The sequence below is a fragment of the Staurois parvus genome, unplaced genomic scaffold (genome assembly GCF_062004578.1).
Source record: "Staurois parvus isolate SC_StPar_1 unplaced genomic scaffold, SC_StPar_1.0 ptg000402l, whole genome shotgun sequence".
In the NCBI taxonomy this organism is placed as follows: domain Eukaryota; kingdom Metazoa; phylum Chordata; class Amphibia; order Anura; family Ranidae; genus Staurois; species Staurois parvus.
This window is the reverse complement of record NW_028318198.1, coordinates 482136-506716: the sequence shown is the minus strand read 5'-3', so window position 1 is coordinate 506716 and position 24581 is coordinate 482136. Positions and strand designations below refer to the sequence as shown.

General features: G+C 43.6%; 1 protein-coding gene across 3 annotated transcripts in view; it reads left to right on the top strand.

The window, feature by feature from the left end:
- Positions 1-24581, top strand: part of SASS6 (SAS-6 centriolar assembly protein) — a 72358-nt gene that overhangs the window by 5141 nt on the left and 42636 nt on the right. For all 3 annotated transcript variants that reach the window (XM_089686568.1, XM_089686569.1, XM_089686567.1), the window contains exon 2: positions 8070-8130. In XM_089686568.1, the coding sequence (XP_089542694.1) occupies positions 8070-8130 (61 nt within the window). The remainder of the gene's footprint in view (positions 1-8069; positions 8131-24581) is intronic.

The window sequence follows — 24581 nt, the reverse complement described above, 5'->3', positions numbered from 1 at the left end:
GCAGTGATCAGAACGCTGGTATGGGGTATGGCAGTGATCAGGACATTAGCATGAGGTATGGCGTTGATTTGGACGCTGGTATGGGGTGATCAGGAAGCTGGTATGGCAATTGGCGGTGATCAGGACGTTGGTATGGGTTATGGCAGTGATCAGGATGTTGGTATGGCGGCGATTAGGACTTTGGTATGGTGTGGCCATGATATTGTGTGCACTGGGACAGGTGACAGGGCTCGCTGTTTTGTTATTGAATTCTATGGGCAGTGGTTAGGGACATTGGGTTGGCTGGCACACCAGTTTGTGAGTGTACATGCAGCCTGACAGGCTGCTGCACACTCACAAGCTGATGCATTGCTTTACTTTCACTTTCTTGTGTTGTAAACACAGAGTGTGAGTGCTGTGATTGGTCACAGCAGTTGCATGGTAAAACACCATGTGATTGCCCAGACATAGCGGTAATGTGATGTGCTGTGTCTGGGTGACACCAATCACCGGGCTCCCAGATGTGTTCTCTGTGAGCTGTGCAGGAGCGGTCGATGCGGGCTGATGTATAGGTACAGTGGATATAAAAAGTCTACACACCCCCAGGTTTCTGTGATGTAAAAAAATGAGACAAAGATGCATCAATTCAGAACTTTTTCACATTTAATTTAGCCTATAAACTGTACAACTCAGTTGAACAACAAACTGATATCTTTTAAGTGGAGGGAAGTAAAAATAAAAAACTAAAATAATATGGTTGCGTAACTGTGCACACCTTTAAACTAATACTTTGTTGAAGCACACCTTTTGATTTTATTACAGCACTCCGTCTTTTTTGGGTATGAGTCTATCAGCATGGCACATCTTGACTTGGCAGTATTTGCCCACTCTTCCTTCCAAAAACACTCCAAATCTGTCAAATTGCGAGGGTATCTCCTGTGCACAGCCCTCTTCAGATCACCTCACAGATTTCCAATCGGATTCAGGTCTGGGCCATTCCAAAACTTTAATCTTCTGGGGAAGCCATTCCTTTGTTGATTTGGGTGTATGCTTCGGGCCGTTGTCATCCTGAAAAAATAAAGTTCTTCTTCATGTTCAGCTTTCTAGCAGAAGCCTGAAGGTTTTGTGCCAATATTGACTGATATTTGGAACTGTTTATAATTCCATCCACCTTGACTAAGGCCTCGGTTCCAGCTGAAGAAAAACAGCCCCAAAGCATGATGCTGCCGCCACCACCATGCTTTACTGTGGGTATGGTGTTCTTTTGCAGTGTTGTTTTTGCGCCAAACATATCTTTTGGAATTATGGCCAAATAGTTCAACCTTGGTTTCATCAGACTATAGCATATTTTTCCATATGCATTTGGAGACTTCAGATGTGTTTTTGCAAAATTTAGCCACGCTTGGAGATTTTTCTTAGTAAGAAAAGGCTTCCATCTTGACACTCTACCCCATAACCCAGACATATGAAGAACATGGGTGATTGTTGTTACATGTACCAGACAGCCAGTACTTGCCAAATATTCCTGTAGCTCCTTTAATGTTGCTGTAGGCCTCTTGGCAGCCTTCCAGACCAGTTTTCTTCTCGTCTTTTCACCAAGTTAGGAGTGACGACCTGTCCTTGGTAATGTCACTGTTGCGCCATATTTTCTCCATTTGATGATGACTGTCTTCACTGCGTTTCCATGGTATATCTAATGCCTTGGAAATTCTTTTGTACCCTTCTCCTGATTTGATACCTTTTTAACAATGAGAACCCTCTGAAACTTTGGAAGCTCTCTACGGACCATGGCTTTTGCTGTAGGATGCGACTAAGAAAATGCCAGGAAAGACCTACTAGAACAGCTGAACTTTATTTGGGGTTAATCAGAGGCACTTTAAAGGATGGCAGGTGTGTACTGACTCCTATTTAACATGATTTTGAATGTGATTGCTTAATTCTGAACACAGCTACATCCCCAGTTATAAGAGGGTGAACATCCAGGAGAGTAGGTGGAGTAGACTTCTCAACTCATCGAAAGTGAGGATATGGCCTTCAGGCATGATATTGCGCAGAGTCCTTACGCCATTCCTAGCCCAGACTGCAAATGAGCCAAATTAGGTTTTCCCTAAAGGGGGGTGTGGGGAGAAATAGTACTGGTGTACCCATAGCCATCGTGACCTGCCTCCAAACCAGAACAGTGGCCTTCATGGGGGAGGTGATATTGGGGTTGGACCGAGGTCCCTCTGTACACTGGGTTTTTAAGCTTTGAATTGGACCCCAATAACGCTGCCTCTAAGTTAATTGCTGGGTTGTATTTGATTTGAGCGAACCACCACTGTACCTTTACCAGCACCACAGCCCAGTAGTACTTTTTAAAGCAGGGCATAGCCAACCCCCCCACAGAAAAAGGGAAGTTACAGGGCAGTCTCGGCTGTTCTCGGGATAGATCCTGCCCATATAAAGGATGTGACAGTCTGTCCTAGTTTTAATAAAAAAAAAAAAAAAAGGCATTCGGAATAGGCACCGGTATGTGGTGAATTTGGGGAGATAAGTCTTAATAAGGTTCACTCTGCCAACCAGAGTGAGAGGCAATGATTTCCAAACCAAACATTTTTGTATAAACTGGTGTAAGATTTGATAAAGGTTATCAGCCAGGTATGTGGCTAAGTCCCTTTGAACCTTAACACCAGGGTATTTAAATTGGGACACCCACGCAAGTGAGGCTGGCATGGTCGGAGGGGGTGGTGAAGGAGACAGTACAGGTTTGTCCCAATATACCCTAATCCCTGAATAAGTACCAAAAATATTAATAGTATCCAAAGCCGCAGCCAACGACTGGTGAGCATCCTGCAAATATAGGAGAGTTCCATTTGCATAAAGGGACACTTTTTCCATCAGAGGTTCAACCAGTTTGCCCTGGACCTGAGGAGACATTCAGAAGCAACCCCATAAGCTCAATTGCCAGGGAGAAGAGGCACCCTGTCTTGTACCTCGGTGGAGCGGGAAGGATATTAATAGGAAATTATAGGGCCGAACCCTGGCAGTAGGAGCAGAATAAAGGAGTTACACCCAGGAGATCAAGGTTTGGTCAATCCCAAATTTAGGCTCTCCGCTGTCTCCGTCCTGTCCTCAGGTGGATTCCTTTGTGCTCTATATGATTGGGAGTGGTCCCCGTGCTGGAAAGATGTGAATTTTTGGTGCTTTGAGTGTGATCCCCCTGCTGGATAGATGAGTATTCCTGATACCTGGGGAGTGATGACATGCTAATTACCTGTCTTGCAGTGGTTTGCCAGATGATCCTTTGATCCTCACCTTTCCAGATCCAGACGACCAGGAGTGGTCTGATTACTCAAATGCGCATTATTTTGCGCTATCTGGTTAGTGCAATACATACTCATTCACTATCACTGGAGTCACGGAATTCACTTGATATTTCATATCTGGACTTTGATTTATTGTTTATTGGTGTTTTATCTAATATGTCACTTTTGCACTGTAAACGTCATTGCTAGATGTCTTGCGTACCTATATATATCTGAGCGCTCCACAGCACATGTACGGTATTTCCATTAATATTTTAATCATTTTAATATACATTATCATAGCACTGCATATTTTATTCTGCCATGGGCTCAATGGCCAGGCAGAAGAGGCACCCCGTCTTGTACCTTGGTGGAGCGGGAAGGATATTAATAGGAAATAATTGGGCCGAACCCTGGCAGTAGGAGCAGAATAAAGGAGTTGCACCCAGGACATCAAGGCTGGGTCAATCCCAAATTTACGCATTACCAAGCATAAATAGTCCCACTCCACCAAGTCAAAAGCTTTTTCAGCGTCGAGAGGCCACCACCCTTGGAGCCCCAGATTTCTCAGTATGGTTGATAATAGTAAATACCCTCCATAAGTCTGGCAGTCCCCTTGCTGGGCATAAAGCCTGTTTGAACCCTTTGAATCAGGGAAAGGAGTCCTTTAAGTTGGGTAGCTAAGACCTTAGTAAATATGTTTGCATCTACATTCAGAAGAGATGGGCCGGTAAGAGCAGAGTTCCGGATCTTTACCAGGTTTGGGCAGCACTACTATCAAGGCTCTCAGCATAGACTCCAGGAAGGTGGCATTGTCCAGGGCAGACATGAAGACTCCCTGAAGTTTTGCTGCCAGGGGGTCACTGAAGGTTTTAAAGAATTCTGAGAGTAACCCATCCTCCCCCGGGGTTTTTCCCGTCTGCATAGAACCTAGGGCCCTTTGAATCTCCTGCAGAGTAATTGGGACATCAAGGAGCTGTCGTGAGCTAGCAGAGAGGACAGAGAACCCCATTCCATCCAAAAAAGAACACAGACTCTCGGGATCGCGAGCAGAGACAGAGGCATATAAGGTAGCATAATAGTTCACAAAGCGGGCATTAATGGCATCTGCTGTAATCCGCAGTCTGCCATCAGCATCTCTAATGGCAGCGGTATGTGTAGAGGTAGACTGTTGTTTAGATAGCCATGACAATAATCACCCAGTCCTCTCCCCCTGCTCAAAGATCCTCCTGAGACTGATGTAGCAGCTGCTTTTTAACCACAGCAACCTGGAGGAGCATAACCTCTGGCAGGGCCGCCTGCAGGTCTCCATACAGTCCCTTGTCATCCCTGTCAGGATAATATCCGTAGTAAGGTAATTAAGAAGCATCTGGGTCAGCTTGGTAAGTATAGCAGGATCTGATGGTGGTGGGATATAGAGTCCTACCATCACCATTGGTACATTAGAAACAACAGCATGTAGCAGTACAAATTTACCCTCAGGGTTCAGTAGCAGATCCAAAAGTGTGAAGGGCACAGATTTACGAACTAACACACTCACTCCACGCGCATGGGAAGAATAAGTGCTAACAATGAGCCACCCAGAGTTGTTTTTTTTTTTTTTTTTTTTTTTTTTAAGGCTGTGTATTCTGCTCCCAGTCAAATGGGTCTCCTGCAGGACACAAATATCCGGCTGGTAGGACTTTAAATAATTAAACAATAGGGAGTGTTTGATTTTAAGACCCACGACATTACATTAAAGAATGGTTAGGGGAGGCATACTGAGAGTTTAGGAATGACATAATGCAGGAATGGAAAGCATCTGCACCCCTTTGTGCATAACCATACACTAGAAGAATCGACACTATGATTGAGGTGCATGCAATTAGCACTAAGTCCGTCCTCACAGTAACAATGCACAGTGGACCGTAGCCCCGGGGAAGAACAAAAACAAGAAACAAGCAGATAAACTTCCTGTCCCGACACACTGCTATTAGACACAGCGCAAGGCGAATGCTAGGCCACAACTGCCTGCCTGCCTGCACAAAATACACAATTCTTATCATTATTTGCAGTACATGACCGTAAAATGCTGCCAAAGATAATATGTACTGAAATGAAACTCAAGGAGGCGCATGCGCGGTGGTCCAAGATGACGGCTGCCTGAAGATGGAGCTCTGCCAGTCCTCGGAATCTAAAGCACTCCCGTTCCTTATACTCCTTCTTGGCTCCATGAGTGCCCTCTCCTAAGTCGGGGCATATTCAGGCACCCCCCATGGGAAAGAACGGGTGCTTGAAGCCGCCCACGCCACCTCCACTGGACCTCTTCTTCACTAGGCCCGCATCCCTGGCCTCGAGTAGCGGTGGCAGCCCCAGCGAGAGCTCCAGAGGATCCGCAGAGATGGAGAGGACGGACGCAGACCCCCCTGCAGCTTCACACCCCTCACCGGTGGGACCTCCATTGACGGTGGATTCCTTGGAAAGTAAACTGCATGTATTTTTACATAACATTACCAGTACTATTGCAACTATTCCTCTTGTCAAGCCGCTCCTGAACAACAAACAATGTCAAAAGCGTCTTACCTGGGCTAAAGAAAAACAGACCTGGTCTATTCCTCAGTGGTCCAAAGTCCTCTTTTATGATGAGAGCAACTTTTGCATCTCATTTGGAAACCAAGGACCCAGAGTATGGAGGAAGAATGGAGAGGCACACACTGCAAGATGCTTGAAGTCCAGTGTGAAGTTTCCACAGTCTGTGTTGATTTGGGGAGCCATGTCATCTGCTGGTGTTGGTCCACTGTGCTTCATTAAGTCCAGGGTCAACGCAGCCGTCTACCAGGAGATTTTGGAGCACTTCATGCTTCCTTCCACAGACGAGCTTTATGGGGATGCTGACTTCATTTTACAGCAGGACTTGGCACCTGTCCACACTGCCAAAAGCACCAAAACCTGGTGCAATGACAATGGGATTACTGTGCTTGATTGGCCAGCAAACTCTCCTGACCTGAACCCCATAGAGAATCTATGGGGCATTGCCAAGAGAAAGATGAGAGACATGAGACCGAACAATGCAGAAGAGCTGAAGGCCGCTATTGAAGCATCCTGGTCTTCATAACACCTCAGCAGTGCCACAGGCTGATAGCTTCCATGCCACGCCGCATTGAGGCAGTAATTGCTGCAAAAGGGGCCTAAACCAAGTACGGGTACTGAGTACATATGCATGCTTATACTTTTCAGAGGTCTGATATTGTTCTATGGATTGCATGTAATATTCTAATTTTCTGAAATTGTGGATTTGGGGTTTTCATGAGCTATAAGCCATAATCATCACAATTATGACAAATCACGGCTTGAACTATCTTGCTTTGCATGTAATGAGTCTATTTCATATATTAGTTTCACCTTTTAAGTTGCATTACTGAAATAAATGAACTTTTGCACGATATTCTAATTTTTCGAGTTTCACCTGTGTGTGTGTGTGTGTGTGTGTGTGTATGTGTGTGTGTGTGTGTGTGTATATATATATATATATATATATATATATATATATATATATATATATATATATATATATATATACACACACAGTATCACAAAAGTGAGTACACCCCTCACATTTTTGTTAATATTTTCATGTGACAACACTGAAGAAATGAGACTTTGCTACAATGTAAAGTAGTGAGTGTCATTTCTTCAGTGTTGCCACATGAAAAGAATTAATAAAATATTTACAGTGTGTGTCTGTCTGTCCCTGCCGCCCTGTAGCATTATATCTGCTATAGGGTGGCGGGAAATCGATTAATCCAGACCTGTAATCCTGTATGATTAGAACTGCTCTTCTAAGGTAAGCATTGTTTTTTTTTTTTAGGACTCATTCACAATAGCAGCAAGGACTGCTGCTCCTCTGAAAAGTGATTCATGCTCAGATCATTTTCTGAAGTATTTGAACCCCCTACATGCAGCAATGTACGTGGTAGCAGTGCAGTCTCATTCTCCTGAATGGGTCACATTTGATGGGGGATAGTGCCCACTGAACGTGACTGAGGATATAATTTCTGTCGTGGTCGCAAAGCACTGTGGGTATAGCGCGTATATGACCCTGGTTGCTACTTCTGAAGCTAAAGAGGGAGCAGTTGGGGGGAAGGGGTGTGTGTGTGTGGTAAAATTGCAGCTCAACTGCGTGGTTTTACTGTCTCTCAACCTCACATGTGAACGAACCTTTAGACTGGGGTGCCTTGAGACTGAAAATACTTTTTAAAGGATAAATTCACCTTCTGGAACATGTTACATGTTCCACCTGTTTTTAGGGTAGAACATGTAACATGCTCCCTCTCCCCAAACTGACAATGCTGCTGTCCAAAAGTGTCTGCTTTACTTCTTCATTCAGAATGCAGACATCCTAAAACAGGAAATGTGTTAATGGCTGAATCCACTGCAGACAAAACATTTTAGGATTGGTAAACTGTAATACGTTACATTTTTATTGTTCGGTTTGATACAACTTTAAGTCCATCTAAATCTGCTAGTGTATCCAACACTACCCTTACCCCAGTCTGATCATGCTGCTGTCCAAATGTGCTTGTTGCTCGTCCATCTGTTGTAGAGACACCATAAGACAGGAAGTGTTACTCTCCAGATTTTAAAAAATAGCCACATCAAAGGATTGGCAAACTGCATTATAGTATTTATTATTGTTTCTTTGCTTTTGGATTTAATACCGCTCTAAGTATGTATGGTCCCTGCTGATGCTTTGTTTCATTGATTCTTTAGCATTGCTGCAAATTGATTGAATTTTCTTAACACGTGCTGTTGCTTGATGTCTTCCAGACGACAGAGAGTCCGGATCTGCATAGAGCTGCAGGTAGCTACCACACCTGTCCATAAAAAGGTGTGTATACTTTCATCTGTAATCTGATATTTACTTGAAGATTGATATTTGCTCTACTAGGAAAAAAAAAACAAATTGCCAGATTTAACCACTTGCCTCCTGACGATTTACTCCCCCCCCCTTCCTGACCAGGCCTTTTTTTGCATTACGGCGCTGCGTTACTTTAACTGACAATTGCGTGGTCATGCAACGCTACACACAAATGAAATTTACGTCCTTTTTTCCCCCACAAATCGAGCTTTCTCTCGGTGGTATATGATCGCCTGTGCGTTTTTTTTTTTTTTTTTGTGTGTGTTATAAAAAAAAAAAAAAAGACCTGCAATTTTGAGAAAAAAAATATTTTTGACTTTATGCTATTAACGGCTTCCTGCGCACCATATAAGGTAATGACGGGCGCAAGGTGGTTCTCTCGTTCTGGGAGGACGTGATATGACATCCTCCCACTCTAACCGCGCGTGCGCGTCCCCGGGGGTGCGTAGCACGGCGATCAGTGGTGCGCTGTGTCCCTCGGACACAGCGGATCACCGATCAATGGAAAGAGCCAATGACATCGGCTCTGTTATGTGATCAGTTGTGTTCAATCACAACTGATCCCATGTAAATAAGGAAATGTCAGTTATCAGCATTCCTCTCCTCACGAGCTGTCACGCTGATAGTTCATGAGGAGAGGAGAGCCGGTAAACCGCATTCCTCAGGGGGGACATGTACACTGATGGTCAGTGTGCCCTGATGATCAGTGTAGCCCCATCAGTGCCACCTGTCAGTGCCCATCAATGCCACCTATCAGTGCCTACCAGTGCACATCAATGCCACATATCAGTGCCCATCTGAGCTGCCTGTCAGTGCTGCCTTTCAGTGCCCATCAGTGATGCCTGTCAGTGCCCATCACTGCAGCCTCATTACGCACATCAGTGAAGGAGAAAAATCACTTATTTACAAAATTTTATAACAAACTAAGAAAATTTTTTTTTATTTTCAAAATGTTCAGTTTTTGGTTTGTTTAACAAAAAATAAAAAAAACCCAGAGGTGATTAAATACCACCAAAAGAAAGCTCTCTGTCTCAAAAAAAAGATAAAAATTTCATATGGGTAGTGTTGCATGACCGCGCAATTGTCATTCAAAGTGCGACAGCACTGAAAGCTGAAAATTGGCCTGGGCAGGAAGGGGGTATAAGTGCCCTGTAGGCAAGTGGTTAAACATGTCCAGTAAAAAAATTTTGTCATAAAGTTAGGCCAAAATGTATTCTACTACATGTCTTTGCTAAAAAAAAAAAAGAAAAAATAAATCCCAATATGTGTAAATTAATTGGTTTATGTGAATGTTATAGCATTTACAAATGGCGGTATATATACTGGAATTTTTTTTTCTTTTTTTACTAGTAATGGCGGTGTTCAGCGACTTATAGCGGGACTGCAGTGGGCATTCTAACACTGGGGGGAGCTGACTTGGTGTCACTGACATCCCCAGTGCCACCAATACAGTGATCAGTGCTAAAAAAAAAAAAGCACTGACATCGCACTAAGCAGGAAGGGGTTAACATGGGGGCAATAAAAGGATTAACTGTGTGCTGGGAGTGTTTTTTTCGGGGGGCGGTGTATTGGTGCTTCACTGCAAACACACTTCTCTGGATGGCTGTGCTGTGCCCGAGCTGACTGTTGGTAAACAAAGCTGCCCTCCTCCCCTTTGGAGATCCTTGGTAATCACTTTTGTCACTTTTTTGGACTTTTGTCTTTTTTCAGCCAGAATATGTAACTTAAGGAGTGTTTAACCTTTGCAGTGCTGGGGGCTCCACTGGGAAGGATATTTTTCTTTCTTGTACACCACGGGACACAGAGCAGGCCATAATAATGACTATGTGGGTTATATGCCACCTACAGCTGAATGGACAGTGGCCGACCGATTGAACTCCCCCATATAACCCCCACTACACAGGAAGGACTCATTTTGTTCACCAGTGTCTGTAAGGTGGATGTTCACTGAACAAGTGATGCATATTCTCTGTGAAGCATACTGGGAGGTCTGGCAGGATTTTACTGAGAGTCAAGGGCCTCAATCGGATCCATTTGAAAATCTCTCTCTCTCAGGAGTCTGTTACCATGTGAGACGGAGACGCATGCACAGTAGCAGCAGTAAGACAAAGTTAGCCATATTGTTTACATAGGACACTGCCTGTTACATGTGAGCTGCTGCAGCCACTGCTACCTCTGCTTTTACCACTGCTGGACTGTGGAGGGATGGCCAAGACACAGGACATGTTGTTCTAAAGGGCACGGGAGTACTCCCCTGGGAGGGTCAGCCAGGCAGGAGGCTTGTGTTGCTACCCCCTTTTTTCAGTGGATTTCATTGGAGTATGTTGCTTCACTCTTAAGCAGATCTGTTGTGTATGTTGTGTTTTGATTAAACTCTTGCGCAGTTCTTGTAACGCTAGTGGAGGTAATGTCATCCAGAAAGTTGTGTGGGGGAGGCACAGCACGAAAGGGTGCAAATGCACCACCGCCAGGTCCTGTGGAGCCTAGTCTAAGTTCCGCTTTGTTATCCTCTCCTGAAAGACCACGGACAACAGGGCAATCTCAGCTGCTGAGTTTATCAAAGGTCACATGGGGCACTAAACAAGGGGTTCCAGTACAGTCCTGTCTCATTGACATTGAAAACCTGTAGGGGTAAATAAGCACCTTCGTCAATTTCTCTGTGTTGCTGGAAATTCTTGGGCAGCTATGGTATCTGCACTCGCAGCCTCGCCACTTACTTTTACGTTGTGAAGGTTTGCTCTCTGTTAAACCATCAACGGCTGGCAGTAAAAGATGCACACTGTTCACCCTGTTTTTTCTTCAAGTCTTCAAACAGGCTTTTAGCTTTTTCTTGAATAAGCATTAAGCTGAGTGGTACTCGACGCTGATGCTGATCCTGCATCCATACACAGAAGTTTCTCCATCTCCTCTATCACTTTACCACAGCAAACTTTACATGTTCTATGATCTTGGCCTTGTTCATTGTGCCAATGGTTGAACAATTCATATTATAAGAACAAGCGATGTCTACCATCTTTTCACCTTGGTCCAATTTCTCGATTATTTTCACTTTTGTTTTCATGGTTATTGCTTTGCGCTTCTTAGCAGTCCCCTCTGTGGCAGGCGTGCACCCAGAAATGGACGCAGTTCAACCATTTTGGCTTCAACCTCCATCCTGGCCAAGGGGTTAACCATCCTGACAAACATATTTCCCCCTCATTTTCCCCCTTCCCTCTCTGTTAATTCACAGGGACATATGTGTGTTGAAAGTGTCACAGGAGGCCAGAGCCCAGCAGGGGGCTACGTGCTATAAAATCCCCAAGGGAGCTGGGGCCTTGCTGTCTGAGCCACCTGTGCCATTTAACACCTCGTAAAAAGATAACGCAGCCTTCCCAGGAGTTCAAAAGACATTGAACCAGTTTAACTTTTTTTAAAAAATATATAAAGTGCTAATATACTAAATAACATAAATAAATAAATACTGTCCAAAAAAATGTCCACAATAAAATATACGGTATAAAATAAAATAAATAAGATAAACAAAAGTCCTCCAAATAGACAATCCGCAAAATGACTTCCAGTAGGTTGTGAATCCAATGATTACGGAGATCGTACCTCAAAGAAAGAGAGAACTCACATAGTGTGATACCATATATACACACAAAGTATTATCAACATCACTGCAAACGCATGTAAATCACACTAAATCACACATGGTGATCCATACAAGTGAGTATAATGTGAGCTGTGCATGCCGCTATAAACACTCTCATGCAGTGTGCAAAACATGTGAACACGTGTCCACTTCTAAGTGTAAGGATAAAACACCCTTACCAGAACGTGGATATGACAAGCATGTAAAAAGCCAATCCAGAGGCAGCTTTTCAATTCAGCAAGTGGAACATTCTTCCTCCATTACTATATAGGTTCCCTCCAAAGCTTAACAGGTTATGCTGATAAAGTTCATATAAAACTCATCCGGTCATATTCTCAATGACTCCGGATAATGCCACCACAACCAGCAATAGGAAGCTCTTCAATACCAAGTAAATTTTATTGTATAAATGTCACATCATATTAAATATAGACAGACCCTCCATAGATCCTTGGGAACACTCCTCATGCATCTCTGAGTGGAATTTCCAGAATCCAAGATGGCCGTCCGGCAACTTCCGGTTGCTCACTGCGTCTTGACGTCACTTCCCTTTGACGCGTTTCGTCACCTGACTTATTCATAAAGGGTAAGGGCGTCTAGTAAGAAGGTCTTCCTTATATTGCTCTCTGAGATGGGCAGTGAGGTCGAACCCGCCATTTTGCTAAAGGTATCACCGCCCAAACAGCACATCCCTATTATAGTCCACTAACAGCGGCGAATACATCTCATACTAAGCGCAATATCTACAAGATTTCATTAAAACATATACAGTCATGGCCGAAATTGTTGGCACCCTTGATATTTCTCCAGGAAATCATGTATTTCTCACGAAACGTATTGCATTAACACATGTTTTGCTATACACATGTTTATTCCCTTTGTGTGTATTGGGACAAAACAAAAAAAGGGAGGAAAGAAAGCAAATTCGACATAATGTCACACAAACCTCCAAAAATGGGCTGGACAAAAGTATTGGCACCCTTTCACAACTGCGGATAAATAAGAATGTTACAAGCATGTGATGCTCCTGTAAACTCACCTGGGGCAAGTAACAGGTGTGGGCAATATAGAAATCACACCTGAAAGCAGATAAAAAGGAGAGACGTTCACTTAACCTTTGCATTGTGTGTCTGTCTGTGCCACACTAAGCATGGACAACAGAAAGAGGAGACGAGAACTGTCTGAGGACCTGAGAACCAAAATTGTGGCAAAATATCAACAATCTCAAGGTTACAAGTCCATCTCCAGAGAACTAGATTTGCCTTTGTCCACAGTGCGCAACATTATCAAGAAGTTTGCAACCCATGGCACTGTAGCTAATCTCCCTGGTCGTGGACGGATGAGGAAAATTGATGAAAGATTGCAACGCAGAATAGTCCGGATGGTGGATAAGCAGCCCCAAACATGTTCCAAAGACATTCAAGCTGTCCTGCAGGCTCAGGGAGCATCAGTGTCAGCGCGAACTATCCGTCGACATTTAAATGAAATGAAACGCTATGGCAGGAGACCCAGGAGGACCCCACTGCTGACACAGAGACATAAAAAAGCAAGACTACAGTTTGCCAAAATGTACTTGAGTAAGCCAAAAGCCTTCTGGGAAAACGTCTTGTGGACAGATGAGACCAAGATAGAGCTTTTCGGGAAAGCACATCATTCTACTGTTTACCGAAAACGGAATGAGGCCTACAAAGAACAAAACACAGTACCTACGGTAAAATATGGTGGAGGTTCAATGATGTTTTGGGGTTGTTTTGCTGCCTCTGGCACTGGGTGCCTTGACTGTGTGCAAGGCATCATGAAATCTGAGGATTACCAAAGGATTTTGGGTCGCACTGTAGGGCCCAGTGTCAGAAAGCTGGGTTTGCGTCCAAGATCCTGGGTCTTCCAGCAGGACAATGACCCCAAACATACGTCAAAAAGCACTCAGAAATGGATGGCAAAGAAGCGCTGGAGAGTTCTGAAGTGGCCAGCAATGAGCCCAGATCTAAATCCCATTGAACACCTGTGGAGAGATCTTAAAATTGCTGTTGGGAAAAGGTGTCCTTCCAATAAGAGAGACCTGGAGCTGTTTGCAAAGGAAGAGTGGTCCAAAATTCCGGGTGAGAGGTGTCAGAAGCTTATTGATGGTTATAGGAAGCGACTGATTTCAGTTATGTTTTCCAAAGGGTGTGCAACCAAATATTAAGTTAAGGGTGCCAATACTTTTGTCCAGCCCATTTTTGGGGTTTTGTGTGACATTATGTCATATTTGCTTTTCTGCCTCTGTTTTATATTTGTTCCAATACATACAAAGGGAATAAACATGTGTATAGCAAAACATGTGTTAATGCAATACCTTTTTTGTGTGAAATACTTGATTTTCAGGAAAAATATCAAGGGTGCCAACAATTTCGGCCATGACTGTATATTCCTTCCAGTGTTGATAAAACAATATCCTTATAACCAAAGTTGTTTAAAATTAGAAACATAGATAATATGGTAAATACCAATCAAATAACACCCCCTAGAGGACAAAATGTAAACTCCCAATAAGTTTACCTAAATTTACATATAACATGTACCGTATTTTTCGCTCCATAAGACGCACCAGACCATAAAACGCACCTAGGTTTTAGAGGCAGAAAACAGGAAAAAAAAAATTCTGAACTAATGGACTGCAGACATAGTACAGGAGATGACCAGAGACTGCGGACAGCACAGGAGATGACTGCTGATCTTTTGGGGAGGGGGGGGAGCGGGTACCTGAATTTGACAGGTACCTGCTTTTCCGCGGAGTTGTTCTTTGATCTTACCTGTTCCTCTACCCAGCTGCGCGCTGTCTTCCCGGCTTCTGCAGTGTCGGCTCTCGGCATGACAGCCGGGTGCCCAGTGCGCATGAGCGAGAAGCACTTGCGCTTTGTGATTGGTCCGGCGGCTTCTGGGATCTGTCGTGTCCCAGGTACCGCCTTACCATTCACAAAAAGCACCGCTTCTTGCGCATGCGCACTTGGCACCCGGCTGGCGCCCACACTACAGAAGCCGGGAAGACAGTGCGCCGCTGGATAGAGGAACAGGTAGGATCAAAGAACAACTCCGCGGAAGTAAGAGCGGGTACCTGTCAAATTCAGGTACCCGCTCCCCACCTCCCCAAAGGTCAGCAGTCATCTCTATAAGGTCCCGCTGCAGAGCTGAGCGGCCGGCCCGGTATTCTGACACAGCGGCGGTGGAAATACCGGACCGGCCGCTCCATATTTGCTCCATAAAACGCACTGACATTTCCCCCCCTTTTTTGAGGGGAAAAAAGTACGTCTTATGGAGCGAAAAATACGGTATATATGTATGTAAAATTCCATGATCTAATAATCTTATGTAATAGAACAGTAAGTCATACTATAAAAACTGTAATTCCTCTTCTGAGAACCTAATTGATAATACTAAAAAATTCTCAAACATATTCCTAAAAATAACCCTACGATAATTAATAATTTTTAAAATTATAACCAATCGCGTATATCCTCTCAAGAACATATAAAATATGTATAAAATCCACAAAGGCTTATTAAAAATTAGAAATAAAAGCATTCAGGTCCAAATCCACATTTAACCCATAGGGTCTCAAGGTCTTAAGTTCATAAATCCAGAAGGTCTCATTTTGGGAAAGGGCTTTTAATCTGTCACCACCCCTCCAATGTGTATCCATCCTATCTATTCCACAAAACTTCAGCATACTCTGGTCACAATTATGATCCCTAAAATGCCTCGAAAGGCAATGGTCCTTTTTCCCTTTTCTTTATATTAGTTATATGTTCCCCTAGTCTAATCTGTAGGGACCTAGATGTTCTTCCTACATACTGAAGTTTGCAGAAACATTCCAATACATTATTATTATTATTATTATACAGTATTTTATAAAGCGCCAATGGTTCGCTCAGCGCTGTACATTACAAAGGGGGACAGAACATGTGACAGAACAATACCAATACAATGCAGAACATGAGGGGATTGAGGGCCCTGCTCTTTCGAGCTTACAATCTAGGAGGGAGGGGATGGTGGCACAGGAGGAGATAGCTGTGGGGGATGGAGTGGTAGGAAGAGTGGAGGAGGTCGTCAGGTTAGCAGGGGGTGGGGTAGGCTTCCCTGAAGAGATGGGTTTTCAGGGTGCGCCTAAAGGAGAGGAGAGTAGGTGATAATCTGATGGGTTGGGGCAGGGAGTTCCAGAGAATGGGTGACACCCTGGAGAAGTCCTGGAGGCGGGCATGGGAGGAGGAGACCAGGGAACTAGAGAGGAGGTCTTGTGAGGAGCGGAGTGTGCGTGCTGGGCGGTACTTGGATATTAGCTCAGTGATGTAGTTCGGGGCAGTATGGTGGACAGCTTTGTACGTCAGTGTTAGGATTTTGAATTTGATCCGTTGCGCAATCGGAAGCCAGTGGAGGGATTGGCAGAGGGGGGTGGCGGAGATGGAGCGGTTAGAAAGGTGAATGAGTCTGGCAGCCGTATTCAGGATCGACTGAAGCGGGGATAGCCAGCGGCGAGGCAGGCCAGTGAGGAGGGAGTTGCAGTAGTTGAGTCGTGATATGATGGAGTGGATGAGCTGTTTAGTGGTCTCTGGGGTTAAAATACATAAGTCACATACTTAGTCGAACATGTAATAAATTTCTTAATTTTAAAATTAGCCCCTGTATTATTGGATGTGAACTCTAATACAGATCTCCTTGTCATATTAGTGGCCTTACATGTAGTACATTTCTTACAGGGATAAAATCCTTTAAAATCAAACATATATATATACAATATATATATATATATATATATATATATATATATATATATATATATATATATATATCTCTATCTAACAGACACACTCCACATCACCACTGCTTTTCCTCTTGGTTCCGGACATCCTGGGCTCTGTTCAGTACACTATCACACTGTACTGTACAGTAAGCACACAGCAGCGCAGCTGTGACAATGTCTTGCAGATACGTGAGCTACTTCCGGCGCTTTGTTCGCATCTACGAATGTTCATAATGCAAGCTCCGTTCGTATCTGAAAGTTTGCAACTCGAATGTTCATAAGTTGGGGACTTACTGCAATTCTATAGCTTTTTCAGCATGGGCCCAGTTCCAATTTAACCAGCTCAGCATATGAGGTATTATGCCAAATCACACTATATGCAGTGAAACCGTGAATGCACTGTAGAAACCTAGTTTTATTCCAAATCTTTTGCATTGTTATACTTAGGGAAACATCCATTGATGTCACAAACGCTTGAGATTCAAGTGCCTCAGGGATGGATGTATTCTGAGTGTGTATTAGGGCAATTTGAGTATAGGAGTTTATGGCCACCGGGATCGTGTCTGTAATAGGTGACATGCAACCTACTAGCAACGGTGTGGAAATCTTTGAAAGAAACAATGTGCCCCATCTACTTGTCCCTCATGATAATCTACTTGAGATAAAAAAAAAATAAATTTGAACCAAAACCGTATTTAAATCTGAGGTGCTTTTAGGAATGTCTGCGGCTTTTAAAGTCAAAAGGGGCTTTATGGCGACTTAAACGTGTAATAATTTTAACATTGCGCTGTTTATCTCTTCCTCCCTGCCTCTCTCCAGTTCGCACCCGAGAACTAGCAGGGAGGGGAGAGATGTTGCAGTGTAATGAGCACCGATTGGGGGCTTGTCAGGAAAGGGGAGTGTCTGGCTTATCGCTTATGCCTTTCGCTACCAGATTCGTTTTTGCGGTCTTTTTTTTTTTTTGCACACGTTTGAAAAATCATTTTGGGCCTGAAGGTTACACACAACCCCCAAACATTATATATTTTCTGAAAGCAGATACCCCAGACAATAAAACAGCGGTCGTTACAATTTTTTATGTCGCATGAAGTTACCGCTAAAGTTCAGTAAAAAATACAAGCAAGTTAATTTTAGGGCACAAAAAAACAATTATATACCCTATTTTTTTGTCAAATATAAAAGACGAGGTTGCACCAAGTAAATAGATATCCAACATGTCAAAACGTAAATTTGCGCTCGCTTGTGCAATGGTGGTGAACTTCAGTACCCTATATTTTCTATAGACGACACTTTTAAAGCCCCTTTTATATAGGTCATCAGTTTAGCGTTACGAAGGAGGTCTGGTCATGGAATTATTGCCGTCATTTTGACGTGCATGGCGATATGTAAAACGCATATAGCAATCAACGTTTTCATGCATAGTGCCCCAGTGTGTGCTTTTACGCTTGTACGTGTGTATATGTGGGGGGACTTAATTTTTTTTAGGGGCGTGGGTGATGCTATGTGCTTGGGTGCAACTTTGATGTTTTACAATAAAAAACTAAACTTTTTTTAACGTAATTTTTTTTTTTTTCATCACATGGGGACAAGTCCCCTATGTAATGATTTTTGGTGACAGGTTTATTGAGACATCCAGGGTCTAAAACACCCTGGATGCCTCCCCTGAATGTAATGCAGTGCACATCGCACTGTATTACATTATTTCCCGGCCTCGATGGCCAGGAAATCTTTGAACGGGGACCCAGAAGTGACCTCATAATGTCACTTCCGGGTCAGGAAAAGAAGGGGAGGGGAGCGGATGTGTCCGTCTCCTCCCTCCACTCTAGCCGACAGCGGTGAGCCAGTCTTGGGCCTACAGATGGGTAAGTGGAGCCTGGGAGACAGTAGGCGGTTCACGTGGGGGGCGTACTGTGTGGAAGCAATCGGCGGCAGTGCTGCCGCCAGCATGCTTCCTCCTGACTGGTGAGCCCTGTTGCCCACCCCAAGGCTGAAGGATTAAAAAAACTACCTGCCCGGCACCCGGAACTACATGTCCCAGGTGTCAGGCGAAATCAATTCAATATTCCTGTACTAGGTGTTGTGAATGTGCTGCCAAGTAGTAAAGCCAGGGATTGGTAAGAGCAAAACCTCTGCCATCCTGAGGGCATTGGAGCTGCTCCAAACGGATCCTGGGAGGGCAATCATTCTAGATCAGAAGTGGGATAGAGAGTTTACTTGATGAAAAACTGAAAGTGGGATTACAACTGGGTAATTATGGAGGAAATTCAAAAGTTGGGGCATAAGAATCATCTTTATTTTATTTACTCTACAGACAACAGACAGTTTGAGTTTTGTCCAAATCGTGATTTTATCCCGGAATCTAGTGAGGAGGGGGTGTATATTAAGAGAGCAGAAATCAGGAATGACCAGGGAGATGGTAACCCCTAAATATTTAAACTGGGTAATCGGAGGTATAGGGCAGGATGAGGTTGTTTTTAACTTATGTGCAATGATTATAGGCCTGATGATTACTTAAACACAAAACATTATATATTTTCTGAAATGGGAAACCCAATTTTTCAGCAACTGTTTCAAATTTCAGTAAAAAATACAAAGGTATTGCAATATATTACCCAATTTTTATCCAGGAAACCTGAAGGGAGAGCATGAATGTACTAAGGGTGCGGGAAAGCGATTGGGCCATGGTCATACAGCTGCCTGATTCCCTCCATCTCACAACAGAAAATCGTCCTGTCAGATTTGCACACAGCTGTTGTAGCTGCTCTATGTGTGTGTGTAAAAACCCTCTGTGGCTTCCAACGCAATTCATTTGACTGAAAGGTTAATCTATTCATAATGAAAACAATTTTTCAGCCTTTTTAAATTCTACTTTAATTCCATACAGTTTCCAAAATACTAATTTAAGACTATATTTTCCAACAATTTACTAGTGGCTAAAACCAATGAGTCTTACTCTTTGACCTCTCTGCTGCCTTTGGCACTGTTGACCGCAACCCCCCTCCGCCCTCATGTAACCTACAGTCTCTTGGTCTCTGTGGCTGTACTCTTGGTTCTTATCTTGCCTATCTCACCGCACATTCAGTGTCACTTGCAACTCTGCTTTCTCCTCTTCCTTTTTCTGTTGGGGGTCCCTCAAAACTCTGTTTTCGGACCCTCTGATTTCGGACCTCTCTTATTCTCGATCTACATCTCCTTCCTAGGTCAACTTTTAGCCTGCCACGGCTCTCAATACCATTTCTATGCTTATGATACCCAAAACTTCTACCCTTCAGTTCACCCCATTGGTTTCCTCAAGCATCATTTACTAACAAACATATCAGTATGGATGTCACACCATGTCCGCAAACTGTACCCAAAATTGAGCTCGTAATATTTACTCCCCCATGTGCCCGTTCCCCTGAGATTGATAGCTCAACAATTAGTCTGTCCCCCACATGACAATGTTAGGTGATATCCTAGACTCTGAACTTTCATTTTGGCCCCAAATCCAATCACTGTCCCAATTTTGCCACCTCTGGCTCTTCAAAATACACCCCTTAACCAACAACACCACAAAGCTTCTAATGTATTCCCTGGTTATGTTTTTTGCCTTTACTACTGCAACTCCCTTCCCATTGGCTTACCTTTACATGGGCTATTCCCCCTTCAGTCCATCATGAATGATGTACACATACAGTCGGGTCCATAAATATTGGGACATCGACACAATTCTAAAATTTTTGGCTCTATACACCATCACAATGGATTTGAAATTAAACGAACAAGATGTGCTTTACTTGCAGACTGTCAGCTTTAATTTGAGGGTATTTACATCCAAATCAGGTGAATGGTGTAGGAATTAAAACAGTTTGCATATGTGCCTCCCAGTTGTTAAGGGACCAAAAGTAATGGGACAATTGGCTTCTCAGCTGTTCCATGACCAGGTGTGTGTTATTCCCTCATTATCCCAATTACAATGAGCAGATAAAAGGTCCAGAGTTCATTTCAAGTGTGCTATTTGCATTTGGAATCTGTTGCTGTCAACTCTCAAGATGAAATCCAAAGAGCTGTCCATATCAGTGAAGCAAGCCATCATTAGGCTGAAAAAACAAAACAAACCCATCAGAGAGATAGCAAAAACATTAGGCGTGGCCAAAACAACTGTTTGGAACATTCTTAAAAAGAAGGAACGCACCGGTGAGCTCAGCAACACTAAAAGACCCAGAAGACCACAGAAAACAACTGTGGTGGATGACCGAAGAATTCTTTCCCTGGTGAAAAAAACACCCTTCACAACGGTTGGCCAGATCAAGAACACTCTCCAGGAGGTAGGTGTATGTGTGTCAAAGTCAACAATCAAGAGAAGACTTCACCAGAGTGAATACAGAGGGTTCACCACAAGATGTAAACCATTGGTGAGCCTCATTAACAGGAAGGCCAGATTAGAGTTTGCCAAACGACATCTAAAAAAGCCTTCACAGTTCTGGAACAACATCCTATGGACAGATGAGACCAAGATCAACTTGTACCAGAGTGATGGGAAGAGAAGAGTATGGAGAAGGAAAGGAACTGCTCATGATCCTAAGCATACCACCTCATCAGTGAAGCATGGTGGTGGTAGTGTCATGGCGTGGGCATGTATGGCTGCCAATGGAACTGGTTCTCTTGTATTTATTGATGATGTGACTGCTGACAAAAGCAGCAGGATGAATTCTGAAGTGTTTCGGGCAATATTATCTGCTCATATTCAGCCAAATGCTTCAGAACTCATTGGACGCCGCTTCACAGTGCAGATGGACAATGACCCAAAGCATACTGCAAAAGCAACCACAGAGTTTTTTAAGGGAAAAAAGTGGAATGTTATGCAATGGCTAAGTCAATCACCTGACCTGAATCCGATTGAGCATGCATTTCACTTGCTGAAAACAAAATTGAAGAGAAAATGCCCCAAGAACAAGCAAGAACTGAAGACAGTTGCAGTAGAGGCCTGGCAGAGCATCACCAGGGATGAAACCCAGCGTCTGGTGGCGTCTATGCGTTCCAGACTTTAGGCTGTAATTGACTGCAAATGATTTGCAACCAAGTATAAAAAAGTGAAAGTTTGATTTATGATTATTCTGTCCCAATACTTTTGGTCCCTTAACAAGTGGGAGGCACATATGCAAACTGTTGTAATTCCTACACCGTTCACCTGATTTGGATGTAAATACCCTCAAATTAAAGCTGACAGTCTGCAGTTAAAGCACATCTTGTTCGTTTCATTTCAAATCCATTGTGGTGGTGTATAGAGCCAAAAATGTTAGAATTGTGTCGATGTCCGAATATTTATGGACCTGACTGTTTATTCCTGCGCTTGGGGAGGGACTCCACAAAGGCTACAACCACATATCAACTGCCTTGGAAAGTGCAGCCTTGCTGCTCTCAAAGGACCGGGGAAGCCCAAACGCACTGGATGCAAAGAAAAACAAACAGAGGGCGCACAGGCCTAGTGCATTATCTTTAAAAAAAATGTATTGGTAAAAAGTATTATACTCACAGATGACAATAATCTTAAAGGCACATCATAAAAAAACAGCACTGTCTAGTCCACATTTAGTGATGTCCGCAATGGGAACCCTGGACCTCCAACAGCCTAATGCGTTTTGAGGACTTGGCTCTGAGGAAAAGACAAGTCCTCGAAACGCGTTAGCCTGTTGGAGGTCCAGGGTTCCCATTGCGGTCATCACTATGTGTGGACTGGACAGTGCTATTTTTATGATGTGCCTTTGACATTATTGTCATCTATGAGTATAATAATTTTTTTTATCAATAAATGTTTTTTTAAGGTAATGCACTAGGCCAGTGCACCCTGTTTATTTGTTTTTCTTTGCATCCAGTCCATCATGAATGCTGCTGACAGACTCATTCACCTTACCCAACCATTCATTGTCTCCTACCTGTCTTGGAAATTCGCTTTAACGAATTTCTCCTTACCGTGAGTACCCGCAGTTGGATGCGCAGAAATCCCCCATAAAGCTGTGCGAATCTCGCTTACCACGACTGCAGCTAAACTACACAATTCCTGCCCATCCAAATGGGTTAGCTTCTGTTGAAATGTGGGGGGTGGAGCTCCCTATACCTGGAAATGATCACACGACACTTTCAGGTTGATGGTTGAATTCACATAAGGGCAATTTTCATTCTCCCCTTTGGTTTTATTACAAATACACACACGCCCCCCCACATGAATAAGGTCAAACCCCTCCCACAGAACAATGCAATGGGGAGTGCCTATACACAGGATGTACATTCCGATTGGAGCGTAGCCTTTCCTATTATCTGTCACTGGTCCTCCCCCATGAGCCTTCTGAGGTCAGCAGACTTCCTCCCCTTCCCCCCATGAGCCCTCTGTGGAGAGCATATCTCTTGTTCCAGCTCCTAGCAGTATGTTCATTCTCTGTACAAGCATTCCCTAGAAATATCAGTCTGTACCTGGATGGGCCCGATACGATCTTTATTAAAACACATCCATCCGGATACAGTTCAGATTGGTAATGGGTTGTAAGATATGCATAAGCCTACACGCGGAGTTCGTACCGCTTGGCGCCTTGCGGCACGGAGTCCATGTGGTACTATGCTGCTGATATGTGGATACAGGCCCGCGGTCTACTGCCAGCGGCATTTGCATCGAATGCCGTGGTGGTATACACGCCGGTCTATAAGTGCAGATCTGCCATCTCATCCGTTACCGAGCTGAGTACTGTAATACATACATTGTACATGCGCATGGCCCAATTGCAGCCTTCAGAGCTTTAATTAAGCCACACGAGAGACATATGAATAACACGAATATATGACACATTTAAAGTTCGACCAACAATACAAAATTTCCATGACATACCCCACTCTGCTGATCCCTTCACTGGCTTTCACTTGCTCAACGAATAAAAATCAAAATGCTAACAATTTACAAAGCCATCCACAACTGAACCTCCGCTACATCACTAACCTAGTTTCAAAGTACCAACCAAATCATTGTCTTCGGTCCTCCCAAGACTTCCTGCTCTCTATCTCCCTTAGCACCTCCTGTGCTCGCTTTCTCAAGAGACTCTCCCATCCTCATGAACTCCTTGCCCCATCAGTCTGACCATCTCCTACTTTATCCACCTTTTAAGCGATCCTTGAAAACCCATCTCTTTAGAGAATCCTATCCCGCTTCACAAATATATTTTTATTTTCTCCTTCATCTCTTCCTTAACAGTTATTACCTTCTGTATCACTTGACCTTCCCTTTAAGATTGTAAGCTCTAACGAGCAGCGCCCTCTTATTTCTCCTGTATTGAACTGTACTGTCTGCCCTCACTTTGTAAAGTGCTGCACAAACTGATGTTGCTATATAAATCCTGTATAATCGTAATAATACTGCCACATACAAGAGAAATACACTGGCAAAAAAAAAATAAAAAATGTAGGTCAAACAAGATAACCCCTCCTACTATTAGCATGCCTTCGTTTTTGTTCGCATTCTAAAAGGATGATCCTTTGATCTTAAAGTTCAGCAATTCTGTATGGAATCCATCGGGGAAGTCAGGCTGGGTACCCTGACTTCCTGACTTCTGTGAACCTCAAAGATGCAACGTCACCATATTTCCAGTGCACCATCTTTCCACCACCAATTCAGCCATTTAGTTGAGAGAGCCCACAGAATTGTCAGCGGAGGGAGTGTGGTGGACCTGCAGTGTTCTCTGAACTACATGGCTGCTCAGGAGACAGGGAAAGCCTGTAATGCTGAAGAGGGTAGCAGGGGATACAAGACCTGTCACCATGTGCAAGCAGTGACTGTTCTTTTTTTACTTCGACACAGGACAACCTTATTCATGACTACAAATGCCTCTTGTATTTAGACAATATTTGTTCATCCTGGAATTCAGCTATAAAGCTGAACTCTGGGATTAAAACAAAAAAAATGATCTTGCAGTGGATTTCCCCCACACTGCAAGGATTGAATGCTTGTTAAGTTTAAGGGGTAGAGGAAAAGGCTGTAGTACTTGC